The sequence below is a fragment of the Podarcis tiliguerta genome, assembly GCF_965153285.1.
Source record: "Podarcis tiliguerta genome assembly, chromosome: 14".
Classification (NCBI taxonomy): Eukaryota; Metazoa; Chordata; class Lepidosauria; order Squamata; family Lacertidae; genus Podarcis; species Podarcis tiliguerta.
In genome coordinates, this window is record NC_139547.1 from 10,570,290 (window position 1) to 10,595,628 (window position 25,339).

The window sequence follows — 25,339 nt, forward strand, 5'->3', positions numbered from 1 at the left end:
AGACCATGTGGTGGGCCAGACTATATTTTGGAGGGGGGAAATGAACGAATTCCTATGCCCCACAAATAACCCAGAGATTGTTACCCTGTATTAAGCACTTATGTCAGAATCCCTCACTGCTTATTTTTTCCTCTGTGTCTCATAAGTAACCCCTCACTACCTGAAATCTGCATAAAAATGCAATAGTGCCTTTTCTCTTACCTTCTTCATGCTGTAGACCTGAAATAATCTCTCTTCCTGGTGCATCTTGATCAGAATGCAACTCCAACAGCTCTGACTGGGTAGCAAGCTTCTCCCTATGTGTTTTCTTCTCAACTTGTCTCCCTTTCCCCCAAAATCTCATCTTGGCTCTTTGAGGCCTGCTAAAAGGGAAATGAAAAGAGAAATTGCTCCAAGTCGGGCTCCCAGTTTTATTCCGTATGTTCTTGTTGCAATGTAAAAATATCCCCTCCTAAACATTTTCTAATTGTCACTTGGAAAATAGGAGGAAAGTAATGCGAGTATGAATATTCAACCCCATTAATTCAATTCCACATTGTATCACACTCAGCTTCATACTAAGGCTTCATCAGTTCAGCTTTTAAATATGGGATTTGTTTGACAGCACCCCCATGTTAAACAAACAAACAAACAAAGAACCCTATCAGAAATACTTTTTAAAAATGTGGTTAACTGAATTATTCTCATCTCAATTACATGCTTCTGAACTGGCCCTAAGTTAAGTCATTAGCTCTCAGGAAGATTTGTCAAGCAACCAAGTCAACTAATGCTACAGTGCTTAAATAGCACATTATAGAATGCTGCCTGCTACTAGAGATTTATATAGAATTTAGTCATATGTATCCCCCAACAAGGTCAGGTTGTTTGAATTGCCAGTCTGGAATTAAAAACAACCTTTGTAGTACAGCTAAGGTGCTCAAAGTGCGATGCAGCTCTCTCTACAGAGAAAGAGAGGATCGCTTCCTACCCCACCCATCATATTTTGTGCATCTTTTGGTGGGACCAAAAGATGGTCTTGCCTTTCCCATCAAATTCCAGCCAATCACTATCAAGCATTATAACCAGAGTTGGCAATACACCTTCTTCCCATTCTTCCAAAGGTGCTGGAGGCTATAAGAATAGATTTGGCAGTCAATTAACTTTTGCTTTAGCTGAGAGCAGCTTCAGACATTGCAAGTAAGAGTGTTAATGACTTGCAATCTTTCCCTTCTTTCTTTACTTGTGTGGAATGTCTGAAATAAGTCACTCATACAGTTTCTCCTCAGAGGCTTCCTATGAGTTTTAAGAAACTTTGCAAGGCAGTGTTAGTTTACACTGTTCATTTTTCTATGTTGCTGTATCACTGCTGCACTTAATCTCCTCTAAAGTCTCTGCCATGCCATGAACATACTTTCCTTTGATCATAACTTGCTTCTTTAACCCTTAGAAACAAACAGACCACCTCCCTGTGAAAAGCATCCTTTACAAAATAACTCCTCATATACAGAAAACACATCAGTTGTGAAAACAAGGTGGTACAAAAATTACTGAAGACAATGCTTCTGGTCATTCAGATTCACCTTAAATTACAGCAGATTGATTTTAAGGAACAATTTCTCCTGGGTTAACTGTTTGAACTAAATCCTGTGACGTCCTACATGCCACAGGCTCTCTTTTGCTAAGCATTCCAATGACAGCTCTATTCCATGCAGATGCATTTCTCATCATCTCAAGAGAGCTAACTTTGCAAATGGAATCATACACTCAAGTATGTTATCTGCACCAATTCCTCCCTCCAAAATGTATAGTCTTTTATGCAAATGAGAAAGCAAAATATATAGATGAACAGAATGGCTTTTTGAAATTTGTCCACACATACAGGAAAGAAAATGCAGATATGGAGGAAAAAGAAAATTAGAGGCAATTAACTCAAGATCTCCCCCTTTCTTTTGGCTAGACATTTTATACCTTCCATCTGCAGCTGCAGTCTTCTGTGCAGCTGCCAGTTTTCCAATCTCTCCTTGGGACATTGTTTTGTGAAGCGTTGCTTGGCCTTCATTTGAAGAGAAGCGCTGTAGCAGCTGCAACAATTAGAAGCACAATAAATACTTCAGAACCCACAAGGTCGCTGGATATTGTAAGGATACACAATCATCTTACAACAGTGTAGATCTTTAAGCTGCTGCAGAGAATACAACTCACTATGAAAAATATACTTGGAGGAAAAATGGTTTGCCTTGACTTCTGCATGGTTGCCAAAGAACCAGCTATATAAGGAAAACATCAACAGGTCCCTTGTTACAGAGGGAAGGAATCAGTCGCCTGCCACTATTGGCTCAGAAAGTCAATAGCAGAGAAAACAGCAAGGAGCTCCATGTTTATTTTCTGTCTGATGTATTTTCGGAAGCTGTCAGATGGTGCCTGTGGACTCCAGTTATACTTCCGAAAATGCTTCACACCCTCTTTATAAGATGTGATTATGGATTATGGTAGAGAGGTTTGCTATAGCAACTTTTCCAGGCACAGCAAGGTTGGGGGGGGGGCGCTGTCTAGCAGTTTACTGGAAATTCAGATATGAGAAATGAACACAAAGCAGTTTATTGGAAATGATTTTTCCCTTGGTGAGATTGAGTGTAGGGCTAGATAAGCGAAAGGAAGGGAGAAGAGTTGGAGTCCTCACTACAGTCAAAATCAGTGGGCTGTGAATTTTCAGTTTCAACAGTAACATTGAAGCAATAGTAACATTGCTAAAGAACAACAATAAAATAATGCCCCACTCTCCCTTTTCTGGACTTAATAGTGGACTCAGGCCAGGTGAGACCTGCAGGCAGAAGTTTACTGTTCATAGCTCTTGAATAGATACATGTATGAATCAGCAACAAGACATAGCTAGCCAGAGTGTCCTCCTAGAGTTGCTATATGTGCTGCCTTGAACTTAACTAGGTTTAGTAAGATGATACAGGAATAAGACTTGTACTTGTGCCTGAGAAAAGACTGGCTGGAGCAGACCAAAGATCTATCTGGCCCAACATCCTGTTTGCCATTGTGGCCAACGAGATGCCTCTGGGAAGACCGGAAATAGGATGCGAGAGCAAAAGCCCTCTCCTGTTGCTGTTCCCCGTGGCCCTCACAATGAGTAGTCACTACATGTCTTAGCCTCCATTAATTTGTCCAATTCCCTTTTAGAGTCAGCTAAGCTGGTGGCCGTCACCACGTCATGTGCTGGCAAAATCAATAGATTTTTGTGCTAAGTAGTATTTTTTTCCTGTAAGTCCCAGATTTCTCACCATTCGGCTTCACTGGATGACCCTGGGGTCTAGTATTACAAGGGGAAAATACATCACTATCGTCTTCCTCCACACTTAATTTTGCATACCACTATCATACTTTTCTCACTCACATTTTAAAAAGAAAGTAAAGATCCCCAAACATAATAACCTTTCCATATAGAGAAATTGCCCACAATCTTTTGAGTTTTTCTACACCTTTTCCAGTTCTAAAATATCATCTTTGAACTGTGGTAACCAGAAATGTACACAGCAGTCCAAGTGTGATCACTTGTGAAAAGCCAGAAAGTCTTCAGTCAACTACGGTTTCCCACTGCATTTGAAACAAGGAACTATAGTTACCCAATTAAGAAAAGCCAGCATCTTAAACTACTTATTGAAGTCGTTTTTTGCCTGAAGTACAGTATAACACCAGGAATTATCCTACTGATGCTTAAACTGTCAAGCAAGAGAGCAGTTGTGTTGCCTAGCGACCACTCAGAATGCTTTGATTCTTCAGTCTAGAGCTCTGATTGGCTGTGTGGTTGTGAAGGAGTTTTTCCCTTGTATAGTTGCTCTGGACCAGGCCTGAACTCTCTATCTCCAAATATTATATAATGTACTGTAGATATAATATTACACACTGCTTTTGTTCCATTTACCCTCAATAAAATAGTAGAATAAGCCTGTAATTTATGGACATTTAACTCGTGTGCATTCTGCTTTATGTGCTTGGCAAAAAAGACGGATTAGTTGTTGGTGTTTTAAAAAATAAATAAATTAAAAAGGGAGTGGAAAGGAGATGGGTGTCTGGGGAAAAAGATTTGCACAATTCAACCTCCCACTGAACCCAATATGCTTTGACTATACATAATTTTGGCTTTGGGTGCGATTTCCAGTATGAAACCCCCTGCAAGTTGTGTATTTACTGTAAAGGTAAAGGGACCCCTGACCATTAAGTCCAGCCGTGGCCGACTCTGGGGCTGCGGCGCTCATTTCGCTTTATCAGCCGAGGGAACCAGCGTACAGCTTCTGGGTCATGTGGCCAGCATGACTAAGCTGCTTCTGGCGAACCAGAGCAGCGCATGGAAACACTGTTTACCTTCCCGCCACAGCGGTACCTATTTATCCACTTGCACTTTGACGTGCTTTGAAACTGCTAGGTTAGCAGGACCAGGGACCGAGCAAGGGGAGCTCACCCCGTCGCGGGGATTCGAACCGCCAACCTTCTGATCGGCAAGTCCTAGGCTCTGTGGTTTAACCCACAGCGCCACCCGCGTCCCAGTGTGCATTTACCGTACCAGTTTCTTTTCTCTCTTGATTCCATCTGCTTTATTTCAGTCAGTCTGTTAACAGTTTTAGGATCCTGGCTTGTTCCAAACCTAGCAACCATGGTTTCCTAAGGGACCTGGTCTGTCAAGTCACAAGAGTCATGACATTGCCCTCATGCAAAAAGGGGTTCATTGGGGCTTCTATGTGTAGAAGGCAGAACAGGGAAATTGTTTGTTTCCCCCCTTCTTGCTAGACAGGGGCCAAAGGGATTTGGGTACTTAGCTGTGCCTTTACCATGAGCAAAGAAGATGCTGGATCAACGTAAACATTTGTAAGCTGAAACAAAACCCAGCAAGCACCTCCTGGCCCCTTAAACATTGACACATTCTTATTGTGAATTAGCTTTGGTAGACAAGCTCATCATACTTTATTGCAGGTGTGGGGAACCTTTGACCCTCCTGATGATGCTGAATTACATTCATCCCCAGCCAGCATGGCCAATGGCCAGTGGTAATGGGAGCAACATCTGGAGAGTCAAAGATTCCACACACCTGCTTTATCGGATGAACTATGAATGACTATAAGGACTTCAGTCAGTTAAGTTTTAGATTTCAAAGCTAATTCAATATTCTCAAGTGGAATATTGCATACCACTATCGTGCTTTTCTCACTCACATTTTAAAAAGAAAGTAAAGATCCCCAAATATGATAACCTTTCCATATAGAGAAATTGCCCACAATCTTTTGAGTTTTTCTACACCTTTCCCAGTTCTAAAATATCATTTTTGAACTGTGGTAACCAGAAATGTACACAGCAGTCCAAGTGTGATCACTTGTGAAAAGCCAGAAAGTCTTCAGTCAACTACAGTTTCCCACTGCATTTGAAACAAGGAACTATAGTTACCCAATTAAGAAAAGCCAGCATCTTAAACTACTTATTGAAGTCGTTTTTTGCCTGAAGTACAGTATAACATCAGGAATTATCCTACTGATGCTTAAACTGTCAAGCAAGAGAGCAGTTGTGTTGTCTAGCGACCACTCAGAATGCTTTGATTCTTCAGTCTAGAGCTCTGATTGGCTGTATGGTTGTGAAGGAGTTTTCCCCTTGTATAGTTGCTCTGGACCAGGCCTGAACTCTATTGAGAGCCAGTGTGGTGTAGTGGTTAAGAGCAGTAGATTCGTAATCTGGGGAACCGGGTTCGCGTCTCCGCTCCTCCACATGCAGCTGCTGGGTGACCTTGGGCTAGTCACACTTCTTTGAAGTCTCTCAGCTTCTCAAGTGGAAAAAAATTAATAACGACTCTAAAAGAACGCTCCAGAAATTTAACGAAAAATTTAAACTTGTTTAAAAGAAGTTCAACCACTTATATGTAATACTGTTCTTTCCTTTGGAGAAGAACCAGTGTTTGGTGATAAATTCACTGCTTGGCACACAGGTTTAATCTCTGGCATCTCCAGTTAAAACTATCAGGTAGATGGTGATGGGAAAAGATACCCTTATCTTGAGATTCTGGAGAACCTCTTATTAGCCAGTGCTATAAGGCAGATTGCAACTTACTATACTCCACATACACTTGCCAAAATACCCAAGCTTATTTCCTGCTTAAATTCTGAATAACTGTATTCATTTCTCAGTTATTCATATACACTAACAAGAGGAAATCGCAAAGGAGAAGAATATATGAGGAAATATGATAGCCATTTTCAAATATCTCAAGGGCTGTGACTTGGAAGATGAAGCAAGCTTGCTTTCTCCCGCTCTGGTGGGTGGGACTCTAACCAATGGCTTCAAATTACAAAACAAGGGGATTCCGACTAAACATTAATAAGAACTTTCTGACAGTAAGAGCTGTTCAATAGTGGAACAGTCTCCCTTAGGAGGCCTTGGAGGTTTTTAAGCAGTGGTTTGATGGCCTTCTGTCATAGATGTTTGAGCTGAGATTCCTGCCTATCAGGGGGTTGGTCTAGATGATCCGTGGGTCCCTTCCAACTCTACAATTCTATGAAATCCAAAGTGATAATCATGGAGAAGTATGTATGGGTTTATAAAAACCTCTTGAAGTGTGTGGCTGGAATGCAACCTATTGTGCAAAAGTAAGAGTCAAAGCTTTTGCTCTGCTCACTTTTGGCCTTTGGTTCTGCCCACCACTGGCATTGTGACCCCAGAAGGTTGTCCATGAGGGAATGTGGCTCCTGGATTGAACAATGCTCCCTAGCAGTGGTGCACAAGTACAATCTACCCAGTTTTGCTATAGCAACCAAACATTTTAAGTAGGAGAAAACACCAGGGCTGTAATGCAGTAGAAGATAAAAGGACCATATAGCTTCACTATACAGTGGTGCCCCGCAAGACGAATGCCTTGCAAGACGGAAAACCCGCTAGACGAAAGGGTTTTCCGTTTTTCAATGCGCTTCGCAGGACGAATTTTCCTATGGGCTTGCTTTGCAAGACGAAAATGTCTTGCATTTTTTTTCGCTCCCCACCCCCTTTTTCTAAGCCGCCAAACCGCTAATAGCCTTTTAGCAGCTAATCCGCTAATCCTTTAAGCCTTTAATAGCCGCTAATAGCCGCTAATAGCCGCTAAACCGCTAATAGCGCTAATCCGCTAATAGGGTTGCTTCGCAAGACGAAAAAACCGCTAGACGAAGAGACTCGCGGAATGAATTAATTTCATCTTGCGTGGCACCACTGTATCTGTAACTAAGAATGGCTTCTCTATAGATATTATTGCTTTGCTGACTTCTTTGGAAAAACAGCAGGCTAGTGAAACGCGATCAATCTCCATACTTTGTGAGAAGATGAACTGCAACCTGTGCTTGCACCTCCAACTGCAGCCAACGGAGAGATTTGGAAGGATAAAATGTTAATCTCCCAACTTCTCTATGTACTGAAATTTATTCAGAAGCTTCAGAACTATAAATCACAATAAACTACGTACACCGCTTAGAGAGGAATATATTGTTGGAATAAATAAAATAAAAGATTTAAAGAGAACCTGTAGTCGTGCCTGTCAGCAGAAATACCCAACGCAGCATGCGACTAGAAAAGTTTCCTGCTACATAAAAAAATGTTTCTTTTTCCTAGACTTGAGATTGATCTCCCAACCACACAAGTAAGTTATTCAAAAAAGGATTCATTTCTGGTGCAGAACTCATAAAAGCTATAAAATGAGACATTGTGCTGTTCAATGCAGAGAACCATTAATTTCATTTTTTTAAAAACAGGTTTCTACTTATATTCATGTATATGTTGCTGTGCGACATTTATCACTGTCCAGGAACAGATGTTCAATTCTTTTGTGCAGTGGTGGATCATGATCTGCTTTGCCATGGGCAGTTAGCCAAGCTAGTCAGCAACAGAAGGACTGTCACTTAATCGGATTTTATAAATCAATGCTATGCTAGTATTTGTACTCTATTTGCATTGTAAATGTATTTCACAAAAAATAAATGGTATTGGGGAAAGGTGGTAGAAGTTGGTTATTCTGTTAGCTGATTCTTTGCCTGAGAACATGGGAGTGTGGTGACTTCAAGCAGGCACTGTCTGGAGCAGTGTGTGGGGACAGGCAAGCTAAGGATTAATAACTTATGTTATTAAGGAGTTTTGAAAACAAAAAGGACTAAACCCTCTCTTAGGCTCAAGGGAGAGAAACACATTGTATTCATTAATATATATATATATATATACAGTCGTACCTTGGAAGTCGAATTCCGAAACATTCGAAAACCAAATCGCGGCTTCAGATTGCCTGCAGGAAGCTCCTGCAGCCAATCAGAAACCGCGGAAGCCCTGTCGGACGTTCAGGTTTCAAAAGAATGTTCATAAACCGGAACAATCACTTCCAGGTTTGCGGCATTCAGAAGCCAAAACGTCAGAGTGCCAGGGCATTCAGGATCCAAGGTATGACTGTATATGAATAATACTTGTTGTTCGACTGTTGCCAACCTGTCAAGTAAAGATTTATCTTCAAGTCTTGTGTAAGGCGCTTATTTTATCACAAATAGCTAACACACTATGCCTAAGATTGCTTTAATGCACTGAAAAGCCTGTGACTAATGTACAACACTGGAAAAACATTGACTTCCAGGGCTTTTGTTCACTAACAACCAACTGGTGCAGAGGCGATAACCTACTTTCTTTCTTTCATGAAATCAATCAACTCTGCATATAGTCAGGCTGCCTGACTTGCCTGCTTCTTTTACTGGAAGCTCAAGCTAAATACCTTACAGGCTTGTGAATATATGCCAGTGTCCTTTCCTATATCCACTGCTGTACTGAAGGTTGCTTTATTATTACTTGAGATTAAAATGCAGCCTCTGCAAAGGGTAGCCATTAACATCTGAATACTAATAAAGCACTTCCACCTTCCAAAGTTAGCAAACCGCCACATCACGGCTCTGCTTTATGCAGACAAAGCAGTAATACTATCCAGAACCCCTATAGGGCTATGAAGAGCACTAAGAAAATTTGCTGCCTATTGTGAGACGGAATGCCTCAAAATAAATTATCAGAAGACCAAAATTCTTGCTTTTGGGGGAAAAAACCAAAGCTCAGAAACTAGAAACTTCAAGGCCAAAATATAGAACAAGTCTTGAACTGTAAATATTTACAATGGCGGTCCAGGCATCAGGATCCAACAAAATTCATATTAACTCAAATGGGTGTGCTGGAGAAAGATCTGCAAATGCTATCCTTAAATTTTTTAGAACTCAAGGGGGTTTTTATGTCCCCATAGCACTAAAATTATATAAAGCCAAAATGTTGGCACAGCTTCTTTACGGATCCTTTCTGGGCCTGCCTCCCTCCTCGTTCATTCCCCTTGAAAGAGTGCAATCCAAACTCCTCAGAGCCCTTCTACAAGTTCCCAGATGTGTTTCAAACAGGGATGATGAAAGTCGAAGCTCATATTAGTCTAACATCAATATATAAGCGGCTAACTTTGAAACTGCTCCCCCAAGGAATAGCCCCATTGATTCTGAGCAACCAGTTTCAGTCTGGCTGGCAGACAGCAGTTCTAAACACTCTTCAGAAACTGGGCTTTGCTCCCCAAACCCTCATAACTATGGGCCTGGGCCAAGCTAGATCCGTGGTCAGGCAAAGAATCATGGACACTGAGAGACAACAGGACTGTAGAAGAGTCCCTGATTATAAAATCATAAAAAACGGGAGATATGTAGCCGCTTCAGCAACGTATCTCTATTTCCTCGCATCCAGAAATGCAAGAAGGGCTTTCACTCTTGCTAGAAGCTCGGCCTTGCTCTCACCAGTTCTGGAAGGCTCCTATGGAAGTGTCCCGTACGCACAGAGACTTTGCGCCTGCCCATTAGGGGAAATAGGAAGCCCCAAACATATATTTTTTAGATGTCCTTTTTATGCTGAGATTTGTAGAGAAACCACTGAAGACTTTCGCCGATCTTCCAGACAAGTCTAAACTTAATTCTCTCCTCTTAGGAAAGGTCACAAGACCACCTGGCTGGTAGCCAGATTCTACGCCCAGATTTGTAGGCACAGATCATCCTCTAGAATAAAATAGCTTACTAGGGAAAAGCTGAAGTTGCCCTTTGGGGTGTCTCAGGATCAATTTTTATGGTAGCCCAAATCTCAGTTGTACAGGTGTATGTATATATTTAAATTTTAACTCATGAGCTATTGCTGCAATCTGCTCAAATTGTATATTTTATCTTTATGAATGCTGTCATTATTGTGTTATGCGAGCTGGTCTTTGACTGTAATAAATTATTATTATTATTATTATTACCATTACTAATGAACCACAGGAAAATTGATCAAATATCCTACTCTAACTAGCCAGATTAGAAAGAGAAACTGGCCCCAATGGTCAAAAACTACCAACTTTAGGAAAGCAGGAACTTAAGTCCAGTGAAACTAAATATATGTTAGGAATATTCACACGTCCAGCTTTAAATGCCTATGCAGTATGCTTATACACATGGATATGGCATACCTATGCACATGTTTATACAGTTTTTATATATAACAACGGGAATGTAATTCAGCATAAGCTAAAAAGCAGAGCTTGATGGTGCAAGCAGCTGCCCCCAAGTAGGTGTGCCAAACTACCAGTGAGAAAGCTTGTGAAGCCCCAAGGGCAGCGTAGGAAGAAAGAGAATATCAAATGAGATGAGAGTTTAGGACTACTTGCATGCAAATGGAATCTGTTAAACTATGGCAGCGGAATCAGAGGAGCATTTTGAAAAGTGGCATGAATGGGACTCCTTCCGAGGACGGAACTCTCCAAGCAAACAGTAAGCCCAGCACCCTTCGCACCTTAGCAGTGATTCCCAGTGTGAAAAGCTTTACTGATAGTCAACTAGTGATTTGTAACAAGGTGAACCTCCAAGAACATAGCACATTTCCTGTATGCACAAAGGAGAAAGCTTAAAGCTACTTTACTACCCTCTCACTGGGATCTTCGTAACAATCTGTGTAAAAACCACAAGAACTGAATCAACGAAGATGCTAACCAGATGCTCTGGTAGCAATGTAACACAACTATATCCCCAAAGTTTTCAAAATAAATTCTCTTGAGAAACCCCTATGCTATGGCTTTGAGTACTGAAAAGCACTCATTGCCTTGAAGGCTAGTTAATGAATATGAACTTCAGGGAATTAGGAAATGGCTGTTCCATATAAACAGTTCTACCGCCACTTTTAGAGGGACACCTTGCCTTATTCTTTTCCAGTTTCCCTGAGGAACAGGCATGGTCATTTATTGTACTCTAAATCTGGAAGGCAGACCACTTCTCAGTAATATTTGTCTATTTCATTTGGTAGTCCATTGCTGTTCAAAGTATTTCTGTTTAACAGTGTTTTTAGAAAATTAATTTCATTCAGTCTTGGTCACTGCTCTGCATTTTAGGATTTTACCATTTTATGAGGTTTTAATGATTTCATTTGTACAGAAACATGATATTTATGAGCGGGCGGATTATGAATAAGATAAAATAAATGTGTCAGGGATGTAAAGCAGATTGTGCTCCAACCAGAAGGGTGCCTACAAGAGCAATCAGTTTTTCTTTGAAGGATAGGCATGAATGGCAGTCAAGAAGGCCACTGGTGTGGGGGCTAATCATGTTCCCTGCACCTGGTGATGCAACCATTGCTCTTCAATAATGTACTTGCCAAAAAAAGAAAATAAAAGAATGTACACCAGCCCCTTCGCCTGCAAATCTCCATAACTGGGCCATTGCAAGTCAGGATGAAGTGTTGGAAACTTACAGAGAGAAACAACAATAGTCTAACTCAATATGGCTGCCCCATATTTCAGACCATCCCAAAAACTTGATGTAATCTGTGCTCTTTTTGACACCTGATTAAAACATTGTTTATCTGGACATGTAGAAGCTGAGATTAAAGCACATGTCTTTTTAGCCTACTGTTTGAATCAAATCTTCTGAATTACCCCTCTATTATTGTCCATGGCAGGTCGCTCAACCATCGCTGTCCTTTCTTTTAGCAGATCAAGATGATCAGGTGACAGCAAAAACTGCAAGGTTTTTAGTGGGGGAAATTAGAATAAGATCTATTATTTGATTATTGATATAAACCTCCAAAATATATTTTATATACCGTAGTTAAGTTTTTACCTCTATCTTCAGTACAGTGGTGCCCCGCAAGACGAATGCCTCGCAAGACGGAAAACCCGCAAGACGAAAGGGTTTTCCGTCTGCAGAGGCGCTTCGCAGGATGAATTTCCCTATGGGCTTGCTTCGCAAGACGAAAAATGACGAAAAAAATTGAATTTTTTTTTTGCTCCAAAACCCCTTATTCTGAATCGCCAAGCTGCTAAAAGCATTTTAGCAGCAAAACCGCTAATCCCCCCCTAAAAAAGCCGTGTTTAGCCCTTTTTTAGCCAATAGCGCTAATAGCGCTACTCCGTCAATGGGCTTGCTTCGCAAGACGAAAAAACCGCAAGACGAAAAGACTCCCGGAACGGATTCTTTTCGTCTTGCGAGGCACCGCTGTACATTTTATTTTATTGCTATGGCTAGTAGCTGATGCAAATAAAGATTCGTCTCATTCTGATTCTTCTGAATGTTTTTAAGTATCTGTTTTTAACTATTAAAGGATAATGTTTATGTTTTATTTTTAATGTTTGTAAACCGTGTAGAGGTTTTATTGCAACCAAGCGGTATATAAATACCGTTAAGTAAAGAGAAAAACGAAACATGCTTGTGACTATGTTCTCGGAGGTTACAGGCTACTACAAGAAGGGAGAAAGAGCAGTGGAAGGTGTCAGTACAGCTACTGGTTAGCCAAGAGATGCTCCCACACAGCTGTGTGTTGGATCAATTACCATTTCAGAGTCACTGTGACAGGGCTGCCCAAGTCTGGCTGCACAGCCGGGCTCGGGGTGAGGAGGTTGGTCAAGGGAGAGAAGGAATTCAAAACTGTCATCGTAATCCTCTTCCTCCGTATCCCCCTCCCAATCAGCAAAAGCACCTCTAGTCAAGAAATCAGAGCGTGTCCGTGCCATGCGGGCTTTCTTTTTATGGGCTGGTCTGGCAACCTGCTTGAGACCAAACGATAAAACAAATAACATGAAAATGCTTTAAACAAACAAACAAAAAGGACAACAGGTGAGTCTGCTGCTGTTTGAAGTCAAACAAAAGGGGAACATGCAACCATAAGGATTAAAATAAAAAGCTAATTTCCAAATGCAAGTTGTTTTGGGGGGTTAACAAGTTGGTAGTAAGCAACAAAAATGGACAGCACAAATAAAATGTATCGTAATGGAAGCCAATAAAAATAATGGGGGGGACGGGGACAGAAACAGACAGCACAATTGCTTTTGACACAGCTTATGTGAAGGGTCATTTCAGGGCAGGACTTGGACTCAGTTCTCACTGAGATGGTAATCCAGTGGCTGGGCTGGATTTCAGACTGCAAGTGGGCACTTAGATGATTGAATGTTCCTCTTAAAAAAATATTCCCTCCATATAGAAAGCTAAATATTGGGGAGAATGGTCTTTGCCTAGTTTAGTTCCTGAACATGATAGTTTTCTATGTGCACAGATTTGTTATTTTGAAGGACCATTCATTCCTGTTAATTCCCACCTGTAGCCTGACGTAGTACAGTCCACAAACACCCTTACTACTTCAGTGAAAACCAAGTGAATGGTTTATCTTTGTATTGCTGTCTATAGAAGACTCTTAAACCTTGCAATTGCTTCCCTACTGATAAAATCCTGCTCCACCCCTTTACTCTCATATTATTAGGTAGCCAAAAGAATAAAAAATTTCTACCGAAGAAATAAAAGGTTGTTGCGTACCTCTCCCCTACTTTGTCCAGAAACCTTTGATGGTTTTTTATGTTCTTCTTTTGGAAGCAATGGACATGTTGAAGATTCTTTGCTGAAACTAGAAAACATAATTATTGCAGATTGACCCACAAGAGGTCTGATACATACTCCAGGATGAATAGTTTGGGAAAGGCACCTGAAAGTCACATACATTGTTGTAATCCAGGGATGGAAACTCGGCCTTCCAATTGTTGCTAGACTTCAATTCTCATCAGCCTCAGCCAGCATGGCCAATCCTCAGGGCTGATGGGAGTTGCATACCAACATTTGGAGGGCCACACTGTCTGCAACCCTGTTGAAATCCTTGCAATTACCCTGCGTGTTAGATCAGGATTATTATCCCCATATTCTGGGACAGGAGGGAGCTAAGATGGAATGGCTTGCTTAAGGCCACCAATTTAGTTCATGACAGAGCAGGATTTGAGCCCCCTGCTATTCATAGCAAAGCCTCTCGGCCAGTACTACACTATACCCCCAGTCTCAGAAGTGTACAGCACCGGTGTCTGGGTAAAGTTTCTGAAACTGAAGATGACCAAATAAGAGGACAGGTGCTTCAGCACTCTGAAGAGGTTCTTACACCTTCCTATGAATAGCAGAAACCTAGATTGTGGAAAATATAAAATATTGTAAATCAACTTAAGATGCAAACTTTATATAGGTTGAAGAATTTTACCTTCGGGGGTAGAACATTGATTTCTTAAGCACAGAGTAAAACAGTGAAATTCTTTCACATACACACTTCCCAACACCATCATTTTCAATAGGTGTATATATAGACCCCTCTCCCCATTGATACTGTTCTGGGTTAGAGGTAAGCCACACATGTTCCTGTGTAAATGACAATATGCATACAAATGGAAAAGCCAGAACATATATGTATACTAAAAATATAAATCTACTACAGGAACACCACATAGAAAACAAAAGAAACAAATGCCATTTTGATGTTTGAATTTTTCCTGTGCATTTTTCTGAGGGAAGAATCCTTTGGTTTTCCTCCAAGCAGTTAATATTTCTAGGAGGGCTCAGGCCTTGTGAAAGTGAAAATGAAATAGAAATACTGCAACATCATACTCACTTAAGACCCACATGACTATCCTTTGGGGTAAAGAAAATAGAACCACCTCTAGTTTCATTAGAAGAGCTTTCAGTACCCTGGCGAGGAATTCGGGGCAACCTGAACCGTTTTTCTCTTGCAGGCAGATTGCTCAAGCCTTCTTGAGATTCAGCAGCCTTTTGCAAGTTTAACTGATCTCTTCCAGCAGACTGCTGAACAACTGGCGTCTTGTCTTCCTTTCGTTCCAGGATCATGATGATAGTCTTTTCTTTCTGGTTCTTCTGGCAAGCAGGTGGGCTTCTTTTTGCTGTGACAGTAAGACCTTTAATATCTACCGTTGAAGTGGGCCCTGCACAAGGCTCCTCTTTGCTCTGGGGACTCCCAATGAGGAGAGATTGAGGCTTGTCCGTTTTCTTTGGTGACCTGATAGAGGCTCCTTGAGAGGACTCCCTGACCCTGTTCTGCTGCTCAAAAACTTTACGCTGCTTTCCCAAAATTTCCTTCTGCTGTCGAATCTGCTCCATCATTTCTTTCTCGTTCTGCAGTTGCTTTTGTTTCTGGCGCTCTTCCTTCTCCACATTTAACTTCTCCAGCTTCTTGATAACTGGATCTGAAGATAGCATTTCTGAAGCAGGGCCTTCTTGTCCTCTGAAGGAAGGCGGACATTCTCCATGAAAGGTTCTGCTCTGCCCCGCCCCGTCCAGTTCAGTGGTATGCTTGGCTTCTGGGAACAAAAACTTCCCCCCTATTTCCATTCGCTTGTTCCTTAAATTATTCTCTATAACTGACTGGCCAGCTCTGAGACTGTCCTGTGGCGGCAGGTAAAATGTAGGTAGGCTGCTTGAAATGAGTGGCTCTCTTGTGTGCAAGTTGTAGACAATGCCTTGAGAATCGCAAACTGACCCATCTTTAGCAGCAAGGCACTCTGGTAATTCAGAGCTTGAGGCCAAACTTTTCCCACCCAACACATTTCTATTTACATCTGCATCAAGGATGGGGATGCATTTAACATTGTCAGATTTAGGGCTGTTTGGTAACGAGTTTCTGGGAACAGGCTCGTGCGGCAAGGTTGGGTCCTGCTTGCCCTTCTGAGTGTCTTCATGGCTCAGCATCTCTAGACTTCCCTGAGAGCTTTCACTCTCTGGAGTTCCCCTGGGAGACTGCGTGTCTTCAGAAATTATCTCTGGCGACCACTGATGCTCTTCTGAGGGAGAAGCCCCACCAGTGGACCGGACCTTAAGCAATTCCAAACTAAATATTTCCTGTTCCAATTCACGCATCCGCCGGCTCTCTCGCTTTGCACGAACTCCTTTCTTCTGGTTGAGGTCTTCCAATGACTTGGGTCTCTCTCTCACAAGAACTTGCTCATCTATGCTCTCTCCACCCTGGCTGTTGGCTCTCTCATAGTGTTTGTACAATAAAGCCTCAGAATTATCCAAGGGATCAATTTGACCCACTCTGTTTTCAATCACTGACTTATGTTCTTCCACAGCTTTCACTCGCTCTTCAAATGAACGATCCTCCCATTCAGAAGGATCTGAACCTGTAATATCCAGGTTGTCCCCTGGTGCAAGTCCATCCTCTTCTTTAACTGCCAGTCCATTCCTCAATGGAGCCTCTCTCAAGCTTTGCTCCTTTAAAATCTTCAACCTTTTTTAAAAAAGAAAGAAAAGAGATTTTAGAATTATTTGATGACCCTTGGGGTACTTTCCAAATCTACAATTCTATGAGACTTTCCTTTTTCTTCCAAGCTTGTTCCCCTAGCAATATGGCAAGATTATTAAGTCAATCACCTTTACTAGGAACAATAAAATGTAAAAGAAAGAAAGAAAGAAAAGTGAAATTAATAACAATACCATACCTGAGAAGAGATGAGATGGGTGTGATGGGCTTTAACAAGTATGAAAACCATGCTGTAGGCTTCTGAGTTTGCATCTTAATTAACCCTTTAATGCCCTTTATTTCTGAGCTCATTGTTCCTAATTAAATTTTCCGCAGCATTCCACTGAAACTTCTTTACACCCCTTGGCCCTTTTCTACTCCCTTTCAATCCCTTGGTCTATGCACCTGCTGCACTTCAGGGGGTCAATACTGACAACTTTGGGAAATCCTGATTTACATGCACTTTTGTCCTCCCATAAAGGTTACAAGAATTACCTCTGCCGTGCTTTGTATCCTCTATACGCTGCTTGCAACAAAATTACTTTGTTTCTCTTGGCCCTGTAGACACTTCTGGTGTGGTAGCTTCGCCATTTTGCCTGGACGATGGTAGCTGCAGCATTCCGGTGCCTCAAGCATTCCCGCCAGTAGCTCTGGATAATGAAGCCAGCCACCCGCATCTGCTGAAATCTTCTCCTTGCCACAAAGCCTCGCCAGTAGGCCTGAAGAACAACTGCTGCCTTGCCTAAACAGATGGAATTGTTTAGGGACTCTTCTTCCTCAGCTTGCTTTCTTCTTTGGTAACTACGCCAGTATTGCTATGGGAGGAGTGAGAGAAAATATTTTCCAGTACTCCATACTGTCAGATTCCCTTAAAAGAAAGATCCTTGAAAACAATATCTAACAAAGATCCAGTAGCATAACCACAATTTCACCTATTAGTAAGACCAAGAAGAGACTGAATGAAGAAGAAAGGCTGAACAGCCTTATCTTATTCTTGTGGGTAACCAATCTGTACTCAGGTAAAAAAAAAAAGTTTAAAAATGATGAGGTGCAAGCATTTTTAAAGCTGGTGTCTTACTGACATTTAAGATGACAGAAGACAAAGCAAAAGAGAGAGCAATCATGTTTTTCAATAACAACCTGGACAAATACTTTGTGGTATGAATGAAATTGAGAAGGGACTTTTAGTGTTAGTAAAGATATACACATGATATGAAAATAATTTTATTAACTGTGCATAAATATACTGACATATGCCTTACTATGTATTAAACTTCCACATTCCTTGTTATTACAATGCCACTGTTCTGCACATAACTATGCCCTTATTTCCGCACAACACTAAGCCAAACCATGGTTTAGTGTGATCAAGCATGTTCCTAGATAAGAGATTGTGGTCTCTGCTCCCCCTCAGTGGTTCTGCTGCTGCGCTGCGCTGAGCCAAGCCATGGTTAGGTTTAGTACAGAGCTTTCCAAACCATGTGTTGTGACACGTTAGTGTGTCAGCTGCAGTGTGTGGGTATGTCGCACGAATGCTCTTATAAGGGGTCAGTTTAACCTCCGGTTTGCTAGCAAAACTGAATTACTATGTCACGAAATGATGCATATCTAAAAAGTTTGTCAGCAACGTGGACGGTTTGGAAAGCTCTGATTTAGTGTGTCATCCAAACCATGGCTTTTGCAAATGAGCAAAATCTGGAGTGAGATTGTGATCACTTTGTTCCTCCTTTGATTATCTTACTGCTGCACTGTGCTGTGCTAAGTCTGGCTGGGTGTTGTCCAAACCCAGGTTCGTGGTTTAAAGAAATCATGAGCTGCAAACCATAGGCTAAGCCTTGGCTACTGTTTGCAGTTTGTCTGCAGCGAGTTTAACCCCAAGTCTGTGTTCAAAATCAGCACAGTGCTGCAACAAATTAACTAAGAAGAAGCAAAGCATTCACAATCTCCTCTCTGGGAGTGTACACATTTGCAAGTGCAAAGGAAGGCATGGTTTGGCTTAGTGTTATGTACAAACCAGGCCTATATATAACATAAAAGAAACAGCTTTTGTCTTGAGATAAACGTCAGGCATGCTAAATGTCTGAAATTACTGGAAATCACACTGTTGACACCCACCTGTATGACCACAGCTGCCTGCTTCAAATTCAGGAACTGCCTCCTGTAGAGCATAGTGCGGAACCAGCTCTGCAACAGAGTGATCCTTCGCAACACCACCTCATGCAGCAGTCCCTGTAGAAGCTGACGTCCCTGCTCTTTCATGAAAACCTAACAATGTGGAGAGAAATAATAAATGCCTATTTATTAATGAACAAATTACTGTCAGTTCCCCACCAGGCACGTATAAAGATTTCTGCAAAATAATTGCAATGGTGTAAGTAACAAAACATGGGACGCGGGTGGCGCTGTGGGTTAAACCACAGAGCCTAGGACTTGCCGATCAGAAGGTCGGCGGTTTGAATCCTCACGACGGGGTGAGCTCCCCTTGCTCAGTCCCTGCTCCTGCCAACCTAGCAGTTCAAAAGCACGTCAAAGTGCAAGTAGATAAATAGGTACCGCTCTGACGGGAAGGTAAACAGTGTGTCCGTGCACTGCTCTGGTTCGCCAGAAGTGGCTTAGTCATGCTGGCCACATGACCCAGAAGCTGTACGCCGGCTCCCTCGGCCAATAAAGCGAGATGAGCACCGCAACCCCAGAGTCGGTCACGACTGGGCCTAATGGTCAGGGGGCGCTTTACCTTTGCTTTACCTAAGTAACAAAACATGCCCACCAATCTTGGCATTCACAAGGGAAAAAGAGCCTGAATATTCATCGAGGGACACAACTGGCTGAACATAAGGAATCTTCTGAACTTCTTTGTTGGGTTTTACCTCAAGTCTGCAGCCTGAATACTTAAAAAAAAATAATGAAGGGGATGAGGGAATCACCACAAACTTAAAAAAATTTATTTTATTTTATTTTTTATTTATTTTATTTTATTTTTTAAGACACACAGTGAAGCAAATTCATATTTAAAAGGCATTTTGTGAATTTGAAATAGAATCTTCCTCTCCCCACCTTCAGGAAGAAATTCCAACAGATGTTCAGGTACTTGAAAATGAACTGAAAGGTGAGTTGCCTCATTCATCTGGGGTAACTTTGGTGTGGCAAAAAAAAGTATTGGGGAGTTGTAATTTTGAGTTCTACCAGACATTGTGTTATTTACACGCAACACTAAAATTGTGGCTACTTTGCTCCTCCCCTGCTCATTTTGCTGATGGACTGCACCAAGCTAAGCTATGTCACAGTTTGACTTAGTGTGCTGTCCCAGTCGGGGTTCATGGTTTAGCTCTCCCCGACAAACCATAAGCTATAAACCATAGGACAAACCTTTGTTACAGTGTGTGGTTTGTCTGCAGAAAGCTAAGCTATGAGCTCAGGTCTGGACAACATGTTGAGCCAAACTAAAGCTTAGCTCAGAGAAGCAGCAAAATGACTGGCAAGGAGCAAAAACCCCAAATCTCCTCTCTGGGAGCCCATACATTTGCTTGTTACTGATAAGCCGTGGTCTATGCTATCAATACATGCTAAATGGGTCACTGTATATCTGATAAACACCACTATGGCAGCAGGGTACACCCAGAAATAATACTAGAAAGGGACAAATGTATTTTAATATTGTGTCAGGGAGCAAAAGGGAAATGAGGCTTTGAACATACCATTGTTCGTCCCACTTGATAATTGTCAGGGTTGGTCTTTGTTTTCCTTAAGAATTCTTGGATATTCTCCTTGGATGGTATCATGCCTCTTGGGAGAAGTACATGAAAATGATCCACGAACTCCTGAAAAATTAGGCATACCTCTGCATGTTATTTAACACAGTTTGTCATTTTACTCTGAAAGTTCATTGAAGTCAGCTCTGTATCTATGGAAATACAGGCTGCCTCAGTAGATGAGATGAGAAGCAGGGATCATTCCACCAGCTCTGCTGAAAGACTAGCTTCTGCCCTGACCTGTTTCTATGTTGGCTGATCATTACAAGAACTACTATTTAGGAACTGGTACCTGAGTTTGCTTTTTTCCTCTTCCTTCTGTGTCCCCTTTCTCTGGTGTGTCATGCTTTTTTAGATCATAAGCCTGAAGGGACTGCTTTGTTTTAACTGATTGTATGCAAGCAGCTCTGGGAGGTTTTTCAGCTGGCAAGTGGAGTACAAATGTTCTAAATGCATAATCAATAAATAAACATAGCAATCCTGAAAAGGGCTGTCATTGTGGATACTGAAAAGTAACAGTTTTAATTGCCTATTATATTCAAAGCTCTCTAGTTTACACTACTGAGCTGATCAGAAAGGCAAGAAATCTTTTTTTGGGGGGGGGCAGGGAGCAATATTAAGCTCTCCCCATGCACATCACTTTGGTGGGTGTATGAAAAATGTGACACCGGGATGCAAAAATCTACACAGGCTTTCCAAGGAAGTTTCATCACCAGTTCATGATCACTGATCTCTGCAGCAAAAAACCCCACAAAAACACTAATTCATAGATTTATTTTTTTTGAAACCGAAATTTCATTCAAAACATTCCTCTATGTAGCAGAACCATTACGAGAATTTGCCCTTAATGGAGTAACATTTGTACATGGTTGGGATTAGATTATCCAATAAACTAATTCTCTTCCACTAGGAAGAACGTTAAGTAAACTATGGAGGGTTTTATTAAAACAGATCATTTCAAGAAATGTCACTTGGAGTAAACAAGAACTTCAGCTTTGGGTGTCTGACAAAGTCTATAACGAAAAATGTTTACAAAAACAATGAGCAAAACATATTATGGTTGACACATCTGTCTAATCACAGCTAGTTTGTAGCTTCAGAAAAACTACATAGAAAATGAAGCTAAAGATTTATTAAAATCAGAAGACTACCTTTTGCACTAAGTTCGAATCATACGCTTTCAAAGGAGCACAATAGAGGCTATCACTCTGAATAACTCACTCCAAGTAGCTCAATGCACAACACTAGTGTAGCAGGAATGTGGTTGACCTTTCCTTTAATTACCATGTTGATTTGGAAATGTGTTTTGTAAAAGTATAATAATTCACAAATATGTTTTACACAAATATCACTATTTCCTGCACAATGTTTCTACAGTATCCCATGGTCCCTCCTTTCCTTCACTGATTTTCTATTTACTTCTCAGTCCTTGCCAAATAGCAGCTGCAGCTCACAATGAACATTCCCAGCCACAACTCTGCACGCTTGCAAGCACTAATTTGACATGGGTATTCGTTCTGCCAGTTGCATCATTTTCAGCTGCGAAAATAATACTTTTCATACACTTATGCATTCACCTACATTTAAATCAAGTTATTGCCCAACTGACCATAGTGCCTTGGAGCCCACTTCACCAATACTTTTTTAGGAGATTCAAATAAACTAACCTTGAAGGTGTATTTGGAACTATATCCTGACTGTCGTATGCGCACTGTCTCTCGCATCCCTGTGTACCGCAGTTGTCTAAGCACCTGGTTGTCGCTGAACCTCAGGGGAAGCTGAAAAAACAAAACATACGAGGGCCAAACAGTTACACATTGACTGCAAGTTCATCCAGGTAAGCAAGTTTCCATGGATGACTTTGTTGGCTACCAGGGCTCACCGGTCCTTTGCTGACGGCTGCCCTTTAAATAGATCCCAGTCTACACCACCAGCATCAACCAGGCAATGGCCTCTAAGGAGGCTTCACTTGGGAAAAGGAAGGGTGGCACACTCTCAGTCATGCTCCTGATGGAAGGGAAGGAGCCCAGCTGCCGTACCTCAGGCAGAGCAAAGGGTATGGGGACAGGGAGGATATAAAAAGCCTAAGAGAGTAGGAAAAAGGGGAGAAGCCCAGTGGAGACAGAGAACAGTCTGGGCACCTAAATAAGGCTCTTCCACAGATACTGGGGCAACTTGGTCCTTGGTCAAAGGCCTTCTTCAGGGTATCCTCCAAGCCCCAGAGAATGCAGTTAGATAGGAAATACCAGACGTCTGGTTATCTAGTCCCCGATCCCTGGGGAGGCATAGGAATCCTAGATTTCAGCCTGCCAAGGCTAACGGTATGAAGTGGTATATTCAGTGCTTATTTTTTAAAAGGGGGTACTCAATGGTATGCAGTACCGGCACCTATTTTGTTGTTAAAAAGTGTGGCACTTACTCTAACAACTTCATGGCGAGTACCGACACCTATTTCTCTAGAAAAAAAGCACTGTCCTCTTTGGCATGAGACCCCGAGATGAAAATTTTTCACAGCCCTCTAGCTGCTATGGTAGCTCATTTACCAGAAGTAATATATTTAGTGTATGGACTTTGCAAGGCTTGGTTTGGTCAGAATTGAGTATACACTTCCAGAGTCAACACTAAATACATTACTTCTGGAAAATGAGTCACCATAGCCACTAGAAGGCTGTGAAAATCTGTGTCCTGAGTTTTCAGACTGGTCTACACAGGTACTATTTGAAACTATATGGGCACAGCTCACCTACCCCACTGCTAGCTGAATCCTTGCTCCTGATGTATAGCAGGATGGTACTGAGGATTATTGCTATGTTGATCTGAAAGATCAAAAGGGCACGGCACCCCTTTACATTTATTTATTTTTTTATTCAGATCTGTCATGGCCAATGGCTAGTATAATCAAGTTATTTGGATTGGCTGTAACAGTCCAGCAAAACTGATTTTCATTGTGGATTACTTGGGATTGGAGAGGCATTTACCTTGTCAGCATTGGAGCGAATGCACTTGACAAAATAGGGTTCTGCTTGGCCAAGGGTCTCCATCAATTTGGTAAGCGATGCCTAAAGTGGAAAATAAAATTATGGAGTTGGGTTCTGCAACAATTATTTTGGTAAGAAAATAACATGTTGCCAAACCTCTCCTTATGCTATTTTTAAACTGTAATTTAACGCACATATGAAATAGAAATTGTGATAATATTGCTTCTTATTGTAGACATTCAAAGACATGAAAATGGCTTTGCTATACAATGCATAATAATGGCATTAAGTACATATATGTAAATCTTCAAAAGCATGTTACTGGTCAGAACAATAGCATACATGTCCCTCAGCAGTTCTCCTTCTGGAATGCTGCATATTTTATTCAAAATTCAGCTTCATTTATCTACTTAAGAGACAAGGTGTTCAGCTTACCTATAGGCCTGGACCGGAGGCTCCAGCTTGTGGAAATTCTGCGGTTAGACTGTTGATGGGGACAGACTATCACCAGGGACAGTGTCAGAAGACAGCTCTGGATGAGCATACCTGAACCACTTGGCTTTTGAATTAAAGGGTGCCAAAGGGCACTATAATGTCTCCAATGCTATTTAACATCTACATGAAGCCATTTGGGAGCAAAGTGTCATTGGTATGCTGATGATAGCCAACTCTATTTTTCTGTAATGTCTGACTTGGAAATGCTGAGAAGGCCCTGGACTAGTGTCAGTTAGATAATTTTTGGACTTATCGTATTGTATCTAGTGTACACTGCTTATAGACTATTGTGATTAAGCACTGAAATAAATAAATAAATAAATAAATAAATAAATAATAAAGACTTTTAATTAAAGAAGGTTAGAAAACGACTTAAAGCTATTTAGAGAGCAAAGTACTGCTGAAATTAAAACAGCTTTGGCAGAAAGTATATGGGTAATTACTATACTGTTCAAAAATTTCAAACTGACATACAATTTATGTCCTGAACTTTATTAAGGACTCATATGGGCATCTGTGGAGTTAGCAGTCACAGCCTATGCAAAGTATAAAGTCATATAATCATATCAGTTTGATTTACTGTATATCACATCTGACAATTAATCAGTCTAGCCTGGTATTGTCTACACTGACTGGCAGAAACTTTTCAGGATCTGAATCAGAGTTCTATTTCCCAGTTGAGCTACCTCTGACTTTAAAAAAAAAAAAAAATGGAGGTAATAGGAGTGAATCCGATACATGATGCACACAACACATATATTCTACTACTGTGTTATGGTAGCTATGACCCCAAAGGGCTGATTGATGTCTAAGGGATTTTAAAGAAGATCTAAGCCATACATAAATGGCTTTGCTTGCAACAATCTTTTCTTTAATGCGAGTCAGTTACTGAGTTGACTTACATAAGGCTGGAAATGCCCAGAGGGAACTAGAGAATTTACTAGTTGGCCAAAAGAAAGAAAAAAAAACCTGTGATGTAAAAATGAATGGGACAACCAGGGATAATAAAGAAAACGGGAACTGCAACCAATTGTTGCTCTTGTTGTTTTTTCCTAAAATGAAGAGTAGGCTGCATTCCAGTCCATCTAGTATCCCTATTTTATTTCCATTGGAAATAGATATTCCACATGGTTTTCCTTACGTTAAACTTCATGAAATTAACAATGGTAAGTTACCTGGAACTGGGCACTGATGCTTGGAGGCTTCTTCTTCTTGTGAAGGTGGAGAAGAGACTTTGTGATACGGTCATGGAGAGTTAGGTTCGTCAAGTGCTTGAGCGATTTCACTTCAAGCAAGTGCTAAGAAACACAAAGATTATAACTTTGGTTATGAGAAATTTGAACCAACATAAGCACAAATCTTTGCAAGAAACCAACAGTGGAGCATGGTACCCACAGGTCTCTGCCCCACCCTCCCCCTGCTGAAATTAGGCTTCCACTGTAGCCAATAGAAGGCTTTTTTCAAGCCCAATTGCAGTTTGGAAGCACAAAGTTTGCTTTTGGGAGTCTCAACTATTGAGGAAAGAATAAATCTCTACCCTCCAGCTGTAAGCAGGTG

The 25,339-nt window shown here is 41.3% G+C and overlaps 1 protein-coding gene across 17 annotated transcripts in view; it reads right to left on the minus strand.

Moving 5' to 3' along the window:
* The window catches only part of MYO9A (myosin IXA), a 140,834-nt gene that overhangs the window by 25,517 nt on the left and 89,978 nt on the right, over positions 1-25,339 (minus strand). For 8 of the 17 annotated variants that reach the window (XM_083411750.1, XM_083411743.1, XM_083411746.1 and 5 more), the window contains 11 exons: positions 24,958-25,080; positions 23,288-23,368; positions 21,977-22,087; positions 20,256-20,378; positions 18,676-18,825; positions 17,056-17,375; positions 14,920-16,548; positions 13,812-13,899; positions 12,836-13,051; positions 1,948-2,060; positions 202-362 (listed from right to left, as the gene is read on the minus strand). In XM_083411750.1, coding sequence (XP_083267876.1) covers positions 202-362; positions 1,948-2,060; positions 12,836-13,051; positions 13,812-13,899; positions 14,920-16,548; positions 17,056-17,375; positions 18,676-18,825; positions 20,256-20,378; positions 21,977-22,087; positions 23,288-23,368; positions 24,958-25,080 — 3,115 coding nt within the window. The remainder of the gene's footprint in view (positions 1-201; positions 363-1,947; positions 2,061-12,835; positions 13,052-13,811; positions 13,900-14,919; positions 16,549-17,055; positions 17,376-18,675; positions 18,826-20,255; positions 20,379-21,976; positions 22,088-23,287; positions 23,369-24,957; positions 25,081-25,339) is intronic. The other 9 variants (XM_083411751.1, XM_083411747.1, XM_083411745.1 and 6 more) reach the window with 2 other exon arrangements.